This window comes from Astatotilapia calliptera, chromosome 12, assembly GCF_900246225.1.
Source record: "Astatotilapia calliptera chromosome 12, fAstCal1.2, whole genome shotgun sequence".
NCBI classification, from domain to species: Eukaryota; Metazoa; Chordata; class Actinopteri; order Cichliformes; family Cichlidae; genus Astatotilapia; species Astatotilapia calliptera.
Window position 1 is genome coordinate 8532093 of NC_039313.1, and position 11824 is coordinate 8543916.

Here is an 11824-nt window from a genome sequence, read left to right on the forward strand (position 1 = left end):
TCAGAGACTGAGTGCCTCGCTTGTTTTCTGTTATTTGATTTTAATATGTTTCTCTTGAGTGTATCCAAAGGTGTTATGAAGATATCATCCATGAGCAAAAATGTTGTTTTAAGCTCATTTTATCTTGATTTTATGAGTTTGAGAAGTTAGACTTCTCCAACACAATACAGTATAAATGGACACACAGGACACCAGCCAGAACATTTCATCCTGCACAGAATGATGAGTAGGCTGCATGCTGTGTTTGCATCTAAGATGATAAGTCAGCGGAACTGAGAACGGTAAACATGAAAATTCCTGTGGAAGCAGTGATGTAAGTAATAAAACAAGCAGCTTGCAAACTCAGAAGTGAAACTGTTTTGTGAAAGAATACTAATATACCTCATTAGAAACTTGGAAAAGAGTGAACAGGAATCAAAGGTTAATGTGGTTTAGATTAAAGTGCTGAAAGCAGCTAGCTACAGCTGAATCCATAATTTGTTGAACGTACCACCAACAAACCATCAAGATATGATAGAACTGCAGACTTCAGCTTTAATTCAAGTGATTTTACAAAGCGATTTTAGCTGGAAATGATTTAGAACCTCAGAGGCTCCAAAGTAATTAGACAATTGAGTGACGAGATGTTTCATGGCCAGGTGAGGCCTGTTCCCTTGTTACTTCATTACCAATGAAGCGTCTGTCACATATCTGCTATCTAATATCTGCAGCTGATTCAAAGTGTTGGATTTGTATGTTATAGCTTTTCACTGTAATCTTAAATATAAGAATAAAAGAGATGCAGTGGAAGTGAAGGAGGCTGTTGTTAAGTTGAACAACTAAAATACATCTATCAGCAACAATCTGATACATGCATGAAAACAGGATTATGTCCATGGTTCAGAAAAATAGCTTCACAATATTTAACCAAATCAAAAATACTTTCAGACTTTCATGTATACAATCAAGAGATGCATTGATGAATGGAGGTACAGAGAGTTTAAACAAAGTGCAACTTGAACTTGCCCAGGGAAAAGTGTGGCGACAGAAAGAAGCAGCTTATAATCCAAAACAAACCACATTATAACAGAGTGCAAGTCGACAACGTCCCGAAGCATGCTGCAAAAACAATTCTTAATTTCTCAGTTTATTCTTTATTGGCCAAGTCAGTTGTCATCTCAACTCGGCAGAGCCGCTTTTCAGTAAGTGAAAATAGACCCACAAACCCACAAACAAGAAACAACTGAAAGCAGCTGCAGTAAATGCTTCATTTCCTCGTCGACGAGGAAATGAAGCATTTGGTGATGTGCAGTCCTAGACTTCAGGCAGACACTGGGTGCAATTTTCAAGAATTAAAAAGAGTTTTTATATTTAAAATTCTGTTATTTTGTCTGAGGGATGACTCAATGTAAATAATTCCTAAACAGTTGATCGAGTTAAATACAGTATTTGGTTTTTGTTTACTAATGCTAAAGGAATGCTCACTATTGTTATAGCTATAATTGGATTTTTATGAGGGCGTTAATTCCCACTCCAGCCCACTCTAAACAAATTTTAACAAAGGTGAAAATGTTATTTATCTGAGTAAGAAGGTAACTGGAACATGAAATCTGGTGGTCTAAAACTGTCCCTTTCCACTGAAGGTCGCCAAATACTTGTTTGGTAGGGTGTTGGTCTTTACTTTACAATATTAAATGCTTTGAGCTGAATGCTGTTGTGATTTGGTGATATAAAAACTGAACTGAATTGAATTAGTAGTCTTATTCCAAAAGTAACTGCTGCTAGAAGTGGAGAAAAATTCATTTTGAAGTGAACAAAGGGGGTCTGAACCTGAATGACAATTCATCCAACAGAGTTCAAAATGAAAAACTAAGCACTACTGAAGAGACCCTCGCTGGTGCCTGAAGAGAAGCAAAAGGATCAAAGGCATTTCAGCCTAAACAAAAACGGTGTCTTGGTTTTACTATAGCTAAAAACTGCAAACCAGGTGCATTAAGAGGCCCTTTTTTAAAGTACATTAGTTGTTTTACTCTTAAATCCCCATTTGTGGTTGCACAGTTCCTCTTAATGGTGATGGCTAAGCTCCCCCTCCTGAATGTCACTGTTCCTGCTCCCACACAACAATGCTGTGAAGTTCATCACAGGCTTCCAAGTAATGATAAGGTAAACTTTGAATGACTAAGCGGTCATATACTTTGGCCTATATCATTAATGCATCGCTGTATTTTAGTCTACAGCTGCCCTGGTTGAGGGATTTGTCCAGTAGGCCACCGGGAAGGTGTGGTTTAGTTTCACCCTGAAAGTGAACCAGTGCTCAGTCAGCCTTACTCTGTTTGTACTATGCTTCAGTTTGCTCGTGCGTATTGATCTGTGGCACACTGGCTGTATGTGCAGCAGAAATAGAGATTAAAACTGTCTTTATTTCAACCCTGGCACACTGGTAATAAGATGAAATAAAAATGGATGATCTGATTGTGAGTCAGGAAATGACGATACTACTAAAACAAGTGTTGAAGAAACTGAATGCTTGCCTCTGATGTGTCGAGGTTTTTCATTGGCTGACAGCAGTCCTGAGAACATCTGGACATCCTGCCGTGGGCTCAGATTTTAAGAATTTTAAAAACATTTTCAGTGTTTTTGTGTCTATTATACAGAAAATGTTCTTTGTTCTTTCTCCATTCCTGTTGTTGCCATAACAAGCAACAATCTCAGGTGTTAAAAGTGACTGTGTGGCAGGGTGTGGTCTGTGGCGCAGCTGCAGGGGAGGGGTGGAACAGCGGGTTCAGGGCGTAATGTCAGGGGAGGCTAGTTGTCAGGTTATATATAACATTAGGAATGAAACAAAGGCTAGAAGAGGAGCCTGGTATCAGGAGACTGTTTAAATGAAATTTTGAGTATATAAAATAACAACAGAATGAACTGATTCTGAGGGATCAGGTGAGAACTGTTTCACATTTGATTGTTTTTACTTGGAAATACCCATGAATGTAAATATTCCCTACGAGCAAAACTTTGGTAGGGAGGCAGGGGTTCCTTTAAACATGGAGGGATTTTCCAACAAAATCAGGCTCAGGAGAGGGCAGGCATTTATTATAAATGGTAAATGTTTGGAAGGTGGGGAAGAAAGAGAAAACCTCAATAATCAGACAACTCCATGTAGGCAAGCACTTTGGCAACTGTGGCAAAGAAAAACTCCTTTTAAACAGGAAGAAATGGCCATCAGAAACAGGCTCAGGGAAGGGCAGCCATCTGAGAAATAGTAGCTAATGATTAAATGCAGAGTAGCGGCCTTTGATAAAGAAAGTAACACTCTGCAACACGACTAAATGAAACCAGGACTGCATATGCCGACAACTACCTTGGCACGTGACACATTGAGAAGGTGAGAAATGACACCAGTTAGATGTTTTAACCAGTTTGTGTTCCTCTGTGACGAACATACGGGCTTTATTATCTCTAGTTGTGCAATAAGAATATTAACAATTGATTTCACATCAGTGAGGGGTTTTGACCTCTGCAGCTGCTGACCACAGTTTCAGCTTGTATCTAAATATAAGCAGTGTGTCACAGACATGCACCTGACGTCTCTGAAGCGCTATTGGCTGTCCCTACTGCACTTTCTCAGTCATCAGTTTCTTTCCATGTTGCTAGACTTTAGGAAGAGGAAGTGAGAAGGGCTGCTGAAAGCCCCATGATGTACTCTGCAAGCTTCACAGAGCTATGAGAAGGGGAAGTACGAACAGCAGACGAGCTCGACAAGCACACGCCTGAAAACAGAGACGATAGCAGATATCATTTTCTCCAAATAGGTAAGAGTTAAACTTTATTTTGTCTTGAGATCTCGTTAAATCTTCAGAATATTGTGAAGATGTTTCTTTATCGGTCAGAAACGTGTTGATGTCAAATCTCTAAAAAATACTTGTGAGAAAGGAAAACCCCACGAAGATGAAAAAGTGAACAAAAATCTTTCAAATTTAGACCAAAATAGGCAGTCATCTAACTGAAAGTGTCTGTCATGTGTACATACTGACTTAAGTGGAAAACAAAATATAAGGGCTGTACTTTAGTAGTTTTAAATGGCCGAAGAAGAAGAAGAAGTCTCTTTTCTATTCTCAGAACAAAGATCAGTTAGAAAGAGGGCAAAATTTTGATGTTTTACACATATTTATAACACAAATACAGGAGATTTTTACTTAGAACGGGTCACCTTGTATTTTGAGGAAGTTTTGGTATTTCCACAATTAAACTGCCTGCCCTCTCATGATGTAATTTTAAACCCTCCCAAAGTATAATGCACTCATATCGTGTTGTACAGAAGAAGAATTTTGGTTTTGCTTGTAAACTGAGAGGAAACACAGGAAGTGAGATGTGTGAGCATCACTTCCCCGCTTTGTGACCGTGACGTTTTGTCTGTTTTAGCACTTACACACCCACACGCAAACGCAAGACATAAATAAGAGATGCTGCATTAAACCTTGACCACATCCAGCCCTGCTTCCGATATTTATATTCAATAAAAAAAATAACGGCCTTTTCTTGTTGCAGGTCTGATCAGAGGAGTTGCAAGATGGCTCACAGCTGCCTCAAGTGTTTAAAGTACACCATGTGTGTCGCCAACTTGCTTTGCTTTGTACGTATGTCTCAGTCATCCAGCAATACATCACACATCACTGTGAAACATCCTGTCACATTCATCCACTCACTTTTCAAACCTAAACTGTCAGGTGTGACAGACGTATGAGTGTGTGAAAATTAGTTAGTATTTATAAATGCTTCAGGTGTCTACTTTGGGTTTCAAATATTCTACCAGATGGTCAGATTCTTAAAAATTAATCAGTTAAAAGGATTTACCAAAAGTTCACACAAACAAAAAACACAAAAAAGGCTCTGACAGTTTTGTTTACTCTGTGTAATTGTATTATTACTATGACGATTACGTGAGCCAATTAGAGTGGAGGCAGTTAATTTTAGAAAGCCAATGTCTGCTAATATGTGAGAAGGAAGATAGATAGATAGATAGATAGATAGATAGATAGATAGATAGATAGATAGATAGATAGATAGATAGATAGATAGATAGATAGATAGATAGATAGATAGATATGCCTGACTCACAGGGGCCATGAAGAGAAAGTGTTAATATATTTATATTATATATTTTTTAATTCAATTTCATTTCATAAATTTTGTTCCACAGACTTGGTGGATACAAAAGAAAAGGAAAAGTCAACATTTGCCAGAAGTCTGTTGCATAACAAATAAATAAAAAGCAGAAGCACTTGAGAAAATGTACTGCCTGACACTGCTGCCTGTAGGCAAGCTCTGAAGCAGACCAGGGCCCGGTGCAGCTCACTGTACTCTGTGTAGTGTGTATTGTGGACTTGGCTTCAGTCTGTCTTCTCTTCTGTCAGATCTGCGGTGTGGCCGTTTTGGCCTTCGGCGTCATCGTGATGGTGAGTTCAAATTATGCTGCTCTCACCCCCTCACTGCCCAGCTTCAACATAGCCAACATCCTCCTGATCACCGGCATCATCATCACCTGCGTGTCCTTCCTGGGATTTCTCGGCGCACTCAAGGAGAACCGCTGTCTCCTCCTATCGGTAACACACACACAAATACTCAAAGCAGAGCACAGATTATGTGGTTTTCTGCTCCCTCTGATTACTTCATATTTTTAGGTAATTAACACTCTAGTTTTGGTACCCCCAAAGGGTATAATTTGTTTGTTTTTTTAAGCCTGTATAATTTTGATAAGGGGGGTGGGCTCTCTAACACTGCCTCTTCACTGTTGTGTACTCCAATTTTTGAATGCTACAAAAATAGCATTTATGTAACAAACGGAAATATCTAAAGAGTCAGTTCTCTGGGAAAAAAGGTAATTTAGATGTTAATCGGGACTAGTTTTTCTAGTTTTCTAGGAGGAAACACAAAGATGGGCATTTATGCGCATTCAAGTTTAAAACGTTCTCGAAATCAGACATGTTGAGCTACATGCTGTGAACTAGCAGCCGAAAATAACTTCACTATACAGTACCGTTTCATATGTTTATGTAAAGTGTTTCAGAGTAACATTCACATAAACCTTTATATTTATTTTTTACAGTTTTTCCTGATGCTCTTCCTCATGATGCTCTTGGAACTGACAGCAGCATGTCTGCTACTTGTATACGAGGGAGAAGTGTGTGACACATATGCTATACACAATATGTTCTGTTTTTAAAGCAAATGTATACATTGTATGTAATCACCAAATCCTCCGTTACTGTTCAGATTACTGAAAGAGTGAAGACCGATCTGACAAAGGGCTTGAATGATGCAAAAGGAAATTCAACACATTCAAAACAAAGTGACTGGGATAATATTCAAAAAAACGTAAGTGTGTCAGAGTGGAGATGTCATGTTGTGACACAAATGACTTTAGAAATGTGTTTATTTTTTTTGTCTGTCAAATTCATTTGTTTTAGCTTGACTGCTGTGGAATCCATAATGTAACAGATTGGGGAAACAACGTGCCAGAATCCTGCTGTATTCCTGAGGACCCCTCTTGTAAAAGTCATAAATACAGGCAAACGGTAGGCTCATACTAATCACTGATCCTTTCAGATTCATACTTGCTTTAATGTACCATAGAGGTCAAAGGTCACATTGTTACTGCTGCAGGTAATTTCAAAATGTTTTGTGTGCAGGGTTGTTTGTCAAAGGTGACAAATTTTTTTGAGAAGAATTTCCTAACCATTGGGGTCTCTGTCATTGTCCTCTGTATGATTGAGGTAAGCTGTTAACATACTATTTTACGCAGGTGTTGCAAAGTTAATCTATGAACCTGCAGATGTACCATGTCTCAGAAATTACCATCTTCACTTCTGTATAAAAGACAACTGGATTATAAAGTGAATGAATTGGTTAATACAATGTTCTGCTCAGAAACGTGGCATCTTCCTGTTAAAATATACCTAAACTTTGTTGCCTTTGACTGTATGGTTTAATTTATAGCAGTTAACAACCATGGCCTCAGTGTGTTTTATACTATAAAGATCCTTCAATATTAGATGGAGAGAACTCTGATGATCAGATAACCCATTATGAGCAAGTACCAGGCAATGGTGGGGAGAAAGAACTTTTTGACAGGAAGAGATCTCCAGACAGTGTGCGGGAGTAACTGAATACATGGTATTCCGAATACAGTTACTTTGTTGAAATAAATGGATTACACAGCGGTCTTTTCCTGTTTCATATGTTAGGCTATGCCCTCTCTATTTTTGGTAATTCCACATTGGTGGAAACCATCTTGCAGCCCATGTTACATCTACTAGAGCCAGAAGAGCCAGTGACAGTGGCAGAGAGCCATCTGGTAAAACTGGTTGGGAGTGAAGAGAAAAAAGGAAATAAAAGATGAATGTAGCTTGCAGCTCTTGAAAATAAAATAATAAAAAGCTAATGGTCAAGTACTTTTAACCTACATTCTTCTGTCCTAATGGCCAACTCCTGCTTTGGAATAGAAGTTAGGATGTACAGAAATGTAAGAAAAATTAACTTTCAGTTCACTTCATGCTAAACATTTTCCTGATGACTTTATACTTTGCCAGTTTCACATCTTACTGTTAAGACTAGTCCCCACTAAAGTTATAAAAGTGGTTTACATGTCTTTAACCAATGACTGTCCAGCATCCCTGTATATCAGTCACATTCGCTATCTGGCAATGGCAAAATAATGTGTGACGTTAAAGCCGCTACAGCCATCCTTCATATACAGTCTATGATTGCCGCAGACCAAGGCTGTATCCCAATTCAGGGTCTGCAGCCTTAAAGGCCGCATTTTAAGGCCGATTACGTCACAGCGACGCGACGAAGACTGTCCCAATTCAAAGGCTGCTCGAAATGCGGCCCTCAAATGAGTCCTTCATTTCCCTGAATTTTAAGGACGTGGCGGTGTAGACTTCGTGGCCCAACATATCCCAGAATGCATAGCGCGGTGGTGGGTGTGGATAATTTTGGCGGAAAAAAAAACGGCGGATGAGGGGCGCCCGAAGAGTATCTTAGTAAACTAAGTGCTGAATATTATGTCACTTATTTATGTGCAAATGTTTAATAACGAAGAACATTAAAACATTACTGTTGGCCACATGTCGGCAAAGTTATGTGACATTAGTGACGTTTGTACTAACTTGGTTTTAAACCCTTTACTTTAAAATTTACGCCATTCAATAGCTGACCTTAATCTTACAGAGAATGATCAAAGCTCATGTAGAAACAAACAAACAAATGAACAAACGATTTTCTCCTTCATTTCTGTCAAACAAAGCTGTATGAAACGTTTCTAGCTGTTAGTATCATGGTTGCTAGGCAACCTGGGCAGCGCAACGGAGGCTAGACCGTCCCATTTCACAAGCCTCGCACTTCCGGCCTTAGCAGTCTTTAAGTGCGCGGCCCTTGAGGATCGTTGACGCTGCGTACTTTAAGGCTGCAGACCCTGAATTGGGATACAGCCCAAGATCTGCTCCCCTCCCACTTACCAAAGTGGGCCTCCAGCTGGACAATGTCCACTGCCACACCCAAAAACACAGCTCTAGAATGGATCGGGGAAGAAAAGACCACTCTTTAGATTGCAAAAGGAATAAAAATACTTCATATAAACAAGCATAAACCCAATGAAATTTCAGTCAGCTTGAGAAGCTCAGAATAACTTTTTTTTTTTTTTTTTAAAACAGTACAACATTGCATTTTATGTCCTTTTCCAGTTTAATTTCTATATTTCTGTTTACAGGTTTTGGGAATGTGCTTTGCCATGACACTGTTCTGCCACATTAGCAGATCTGGACTGGGCTACAAGTTCTGAATACCTTCAAACATGATCTTCCCATTTTACAGTAAATATCACTGTAAAGTTCTTTAGGAACTAGAGGGAAAGTTTCTGGAAAAACTTCCTTAAAATGAGAAAACTATTTTTCTAAACTCTTGCTTAAAGCTTAAACCTGTTTATGTACCTGAATATAAAGTATAACTGTAAATTCTGGCACCTTTGACCTTTAGTGCACTACTCCATTTCAGGTGAAGCTGTGTGCTGAGTTCAGTTTTGTACAGAACTTGCTTGGTGCCAAGTTTATCTTAAGGTCTGTCAACTTTTTAAAACAGTTTCTGTAAAATATTACCTTTGTACTAGTCTTTAATAAACTACTTACTGACAACAAATTTGGAAACATCCAATTAACCTGCAGTCAGCTGAGACTGAAGAAGTCACTTGGATGAGTGACAAAACGTTTCTCCCACAAAACGCTACGTCCAGATGAACACAATCAACGTTTGGAGATCAATTAACTTTATAAAAATAAAGAGCATAAACAGTGTTCTGTAGACTTCTGAACAATCTTGCTGTCAGATGACTTCCTGTTTATAGCTTGCCGTTTACTGATCTGTGGTGGAGCCTTAAAAATAACCACTTCCTCTTTTGACCCTGTTCAGCGAGTTTCCCTGAACAAGATTTCGTTTTAAGCTTAAGCGGGTCGAGAGGTCGTCGTTTAAAAACCAGTTAAATGTTTCACTTGGTAAGCTGATGAAACGAACTGTGTCCCAAAACAGACAAACAAGATTCCACTGATTGTATTGAAAGCTAAAAACAACAAGTTACAGATGAATTCATTTATTTCAAGAATAAATCCTGCATCATTACTGATCACAACACACACACACACACAACCCTTAAGAAAAAAAATGATTTACATGTTAAAATAATTGTTCTCTTTGAAATCACAAAAACAGTAACAAGAAAACAAAAAAGAAACAGACTGTACACAGCAGAAAACACTATTTATTGCAAATTAACACCCCTGACACCTCAGAAACTATAGACAAGTACTCCAACTCACCTACAGATATGAAAAGACAATAAAATAAAATAAGAAACTACTCTGACACAGCTCTCATCCTCTGAAACAGTCGCAGTGCCTCTCTTCCCCCATATTATGGTGCCCCTTTGAGTCTCCAGATGAGAATCTCGTGTTTCCTGAAGCTGTTCAGGTCCACTTGAACAGAAATGTGGCACCTGTTCCCTCATCCTCCAGATGAAGACGTTCGGGAGGCATCCCCTCAATGTGAAACTGAGCACAAAATGGTTCAATAAGCTCTCCAAACCCACTCTACTTTTTACAGATGCACAGAAAACCTGGTCTGCTGACGTTATACCAAAGCACTCCTGATCTTATATTGTGGTTTAAAAAAAAAGTTTTGCTTTTTCTGAATGTTTATAAAAAGCAGCTCATTTAGAAAAAAAGAAAAACAAAGATTTCATTCAGCAGCTTCAGGCCATTCAAATACCCGTTAGTTACAGTTCCCTAAGTGTTGCTATTGTAGTGAAACCCCATGGACAACATCTTGCTTAGAGAAGAAGAAAAAAAAGAAAAAAAAAATGTTGACACCCATTTGTGCTCAGGATGTGTGAAAGCAAAGTTGCTAGAAATGCCCCTGCATTTGACAGAGTCCGAGTGAACAGAGGAGCCAACAGTACCGCGCCGAAACATACATTCATGTTGAGAATGTTTGAGAGAAAAAAAAGAAAGCGAGAGAGCGCCTGGTGCTGATGAACATTTCAAAGATAAACATTCCCAGTAAACATCTGATCCATTTCAGAGTGCTGTACTTGCAGATTAACATCTGCGATAACATCAATAAATAAGAAAGCAAAACAAAAAAAGCCCACCACAAAACCTCTCCCACACCCACCACATAACTGGAATGAGCATCAGTCAGGGTACCCAGCCCCTAGATTAACATGAGAATATTAAATTAGCAGTTCATTAGTGACAGACATCTGCATCAACAGGAGTTTTGCTTCATGTCTGTCACATCACCTGCAGGATTCACAGAAGCCTGAAACATCACCTCACACCTACTGCCTTCACTTGGGCGAGACCCGACCAGCAAGAGTCAATGCCTCAGAATACAGCACTGTTAGGACAGACCAGGAGGCATGGCTCCTGATCCCCTACTGTTAAGTCACCAAAATCACCACAGAGAGGGTTGCGTCTGTGCCCTTAATTTACTACGGATTAAATCTGCTTTGAGTGACTGCATTGTCAGGTCAACCTGTGAGCACTAGCCCGAAGATGCTAACAGTCCAGCTGAAGGAGAAACTAAAGGTTCTGTAGATATGACTATCGTTTCCATTTCTTTCATTAGTCAGTACTACAAATCTACAAAGGATTACACTGAAGAAGAGCAGTGGCTGATCTTCAGTATCCTGCTTTTTGTTGATGGCAATGAAATTGTTGTGGCTGATAAGCTTTAAGTAAAGATGAGTAAAGGCTTTTTAAGACAATATTTCCCCACCAGTATTACAATGAGCAAAAATGAGGGGCTGAAAGAGGGGCAAAAAGAAAAAAACAAATTAGATATCTATCTAGATATATCTATCTCTCTCTCTCTCTCCACAAACCCCCAAAACAAGGCCACACACTATCACTGATCACCAGCTAAGGCTACTAGCTTTTAAACCAGCCCAGCTGAACCCTGAGCACATGCGTATTTCTTTGAAAGACATCATGAAGCAGGACCGAGCCACCTCGGTGTGTTACAAGCACAGAGGCGAGTAAATATTCAACTAATTCATCCATCCATTCACTTCCGCTTATCATTTTCAGGGTCACGGGGGGCACTGGAGCCTATCCCAGCTGTCATAGGGCGAGAGGCGGGGTACACCCTGGACAGGTTACCAGTCTGTCACAGGGCCAACACACAGGGACAGACAACCATTCGCACTCACATTCAAACCTAGTGGCAATTTAGATTATCCAATTAACCCATCCCCACAAGCTGCATGTCTTTGGACGGTGGGAGGAAGCCGGAGTACCCG

The 11824-nt window shown here is 39.4% G+C and overlaps 1 protein-coding gene across 1 annotated transcript; it reads left to right on the plus strand.

The window, feature by feature from the left end:
- Positions 1–225: 225 nt before the first annotated feature.
- On the plus strand, positions 226–9168 carry LOC113033985 (leukocyte surface antigen CD53-like). Its single transcript, XM_026188235.1, has 9 exons — positions 226–313; positions 3631–3788; positions 4525–4609; positions 5391–5579; positions 6083–6157; positions 6250–6351; positions 6444–6551; positions 6666–6749; positions 8744–9168. Exons 3-9 carry the CDS (start codon positions 4547–4549, stop codon positions 8813–8815), a joined length of 693 nt encoding a protein of 230 aa, XP_026044020.1. The 5' UTR covers positions 226–313; positions 3631–3788; positions 4525–4546; the 3' UTR covers positions 8816–9168.
- The last annotated feature ends 2656 nt before the right edge of the window (positions 9169–11824 follow it).

Excerpts from the sequence above, each read along its gene's own strand:
- LOC113033985 (XM_026188235.1), top strand. The coding sequence starts at position 4,547 with ATGGCTCACAGCTGCCTCAAGTGTTTAAAGTACACCATGTGTGTCGCC. Across the intron at positions 6,552-6,665 it reads GTCATAAATACAGGCAAACG|GGTTGTTTGTCAAAGGTGAC; the intron begins GTAGGCTCATAC and ends TTTTGTGTGCAG. Across the intron at positions 6,750-8,743 it reads TTGTCCTCTGTATGATTGAG|GTTTTGGGAATGTGCTTTGC; the intron begins GTAAGCTGTTAA and ends TTCTGTTTACAG.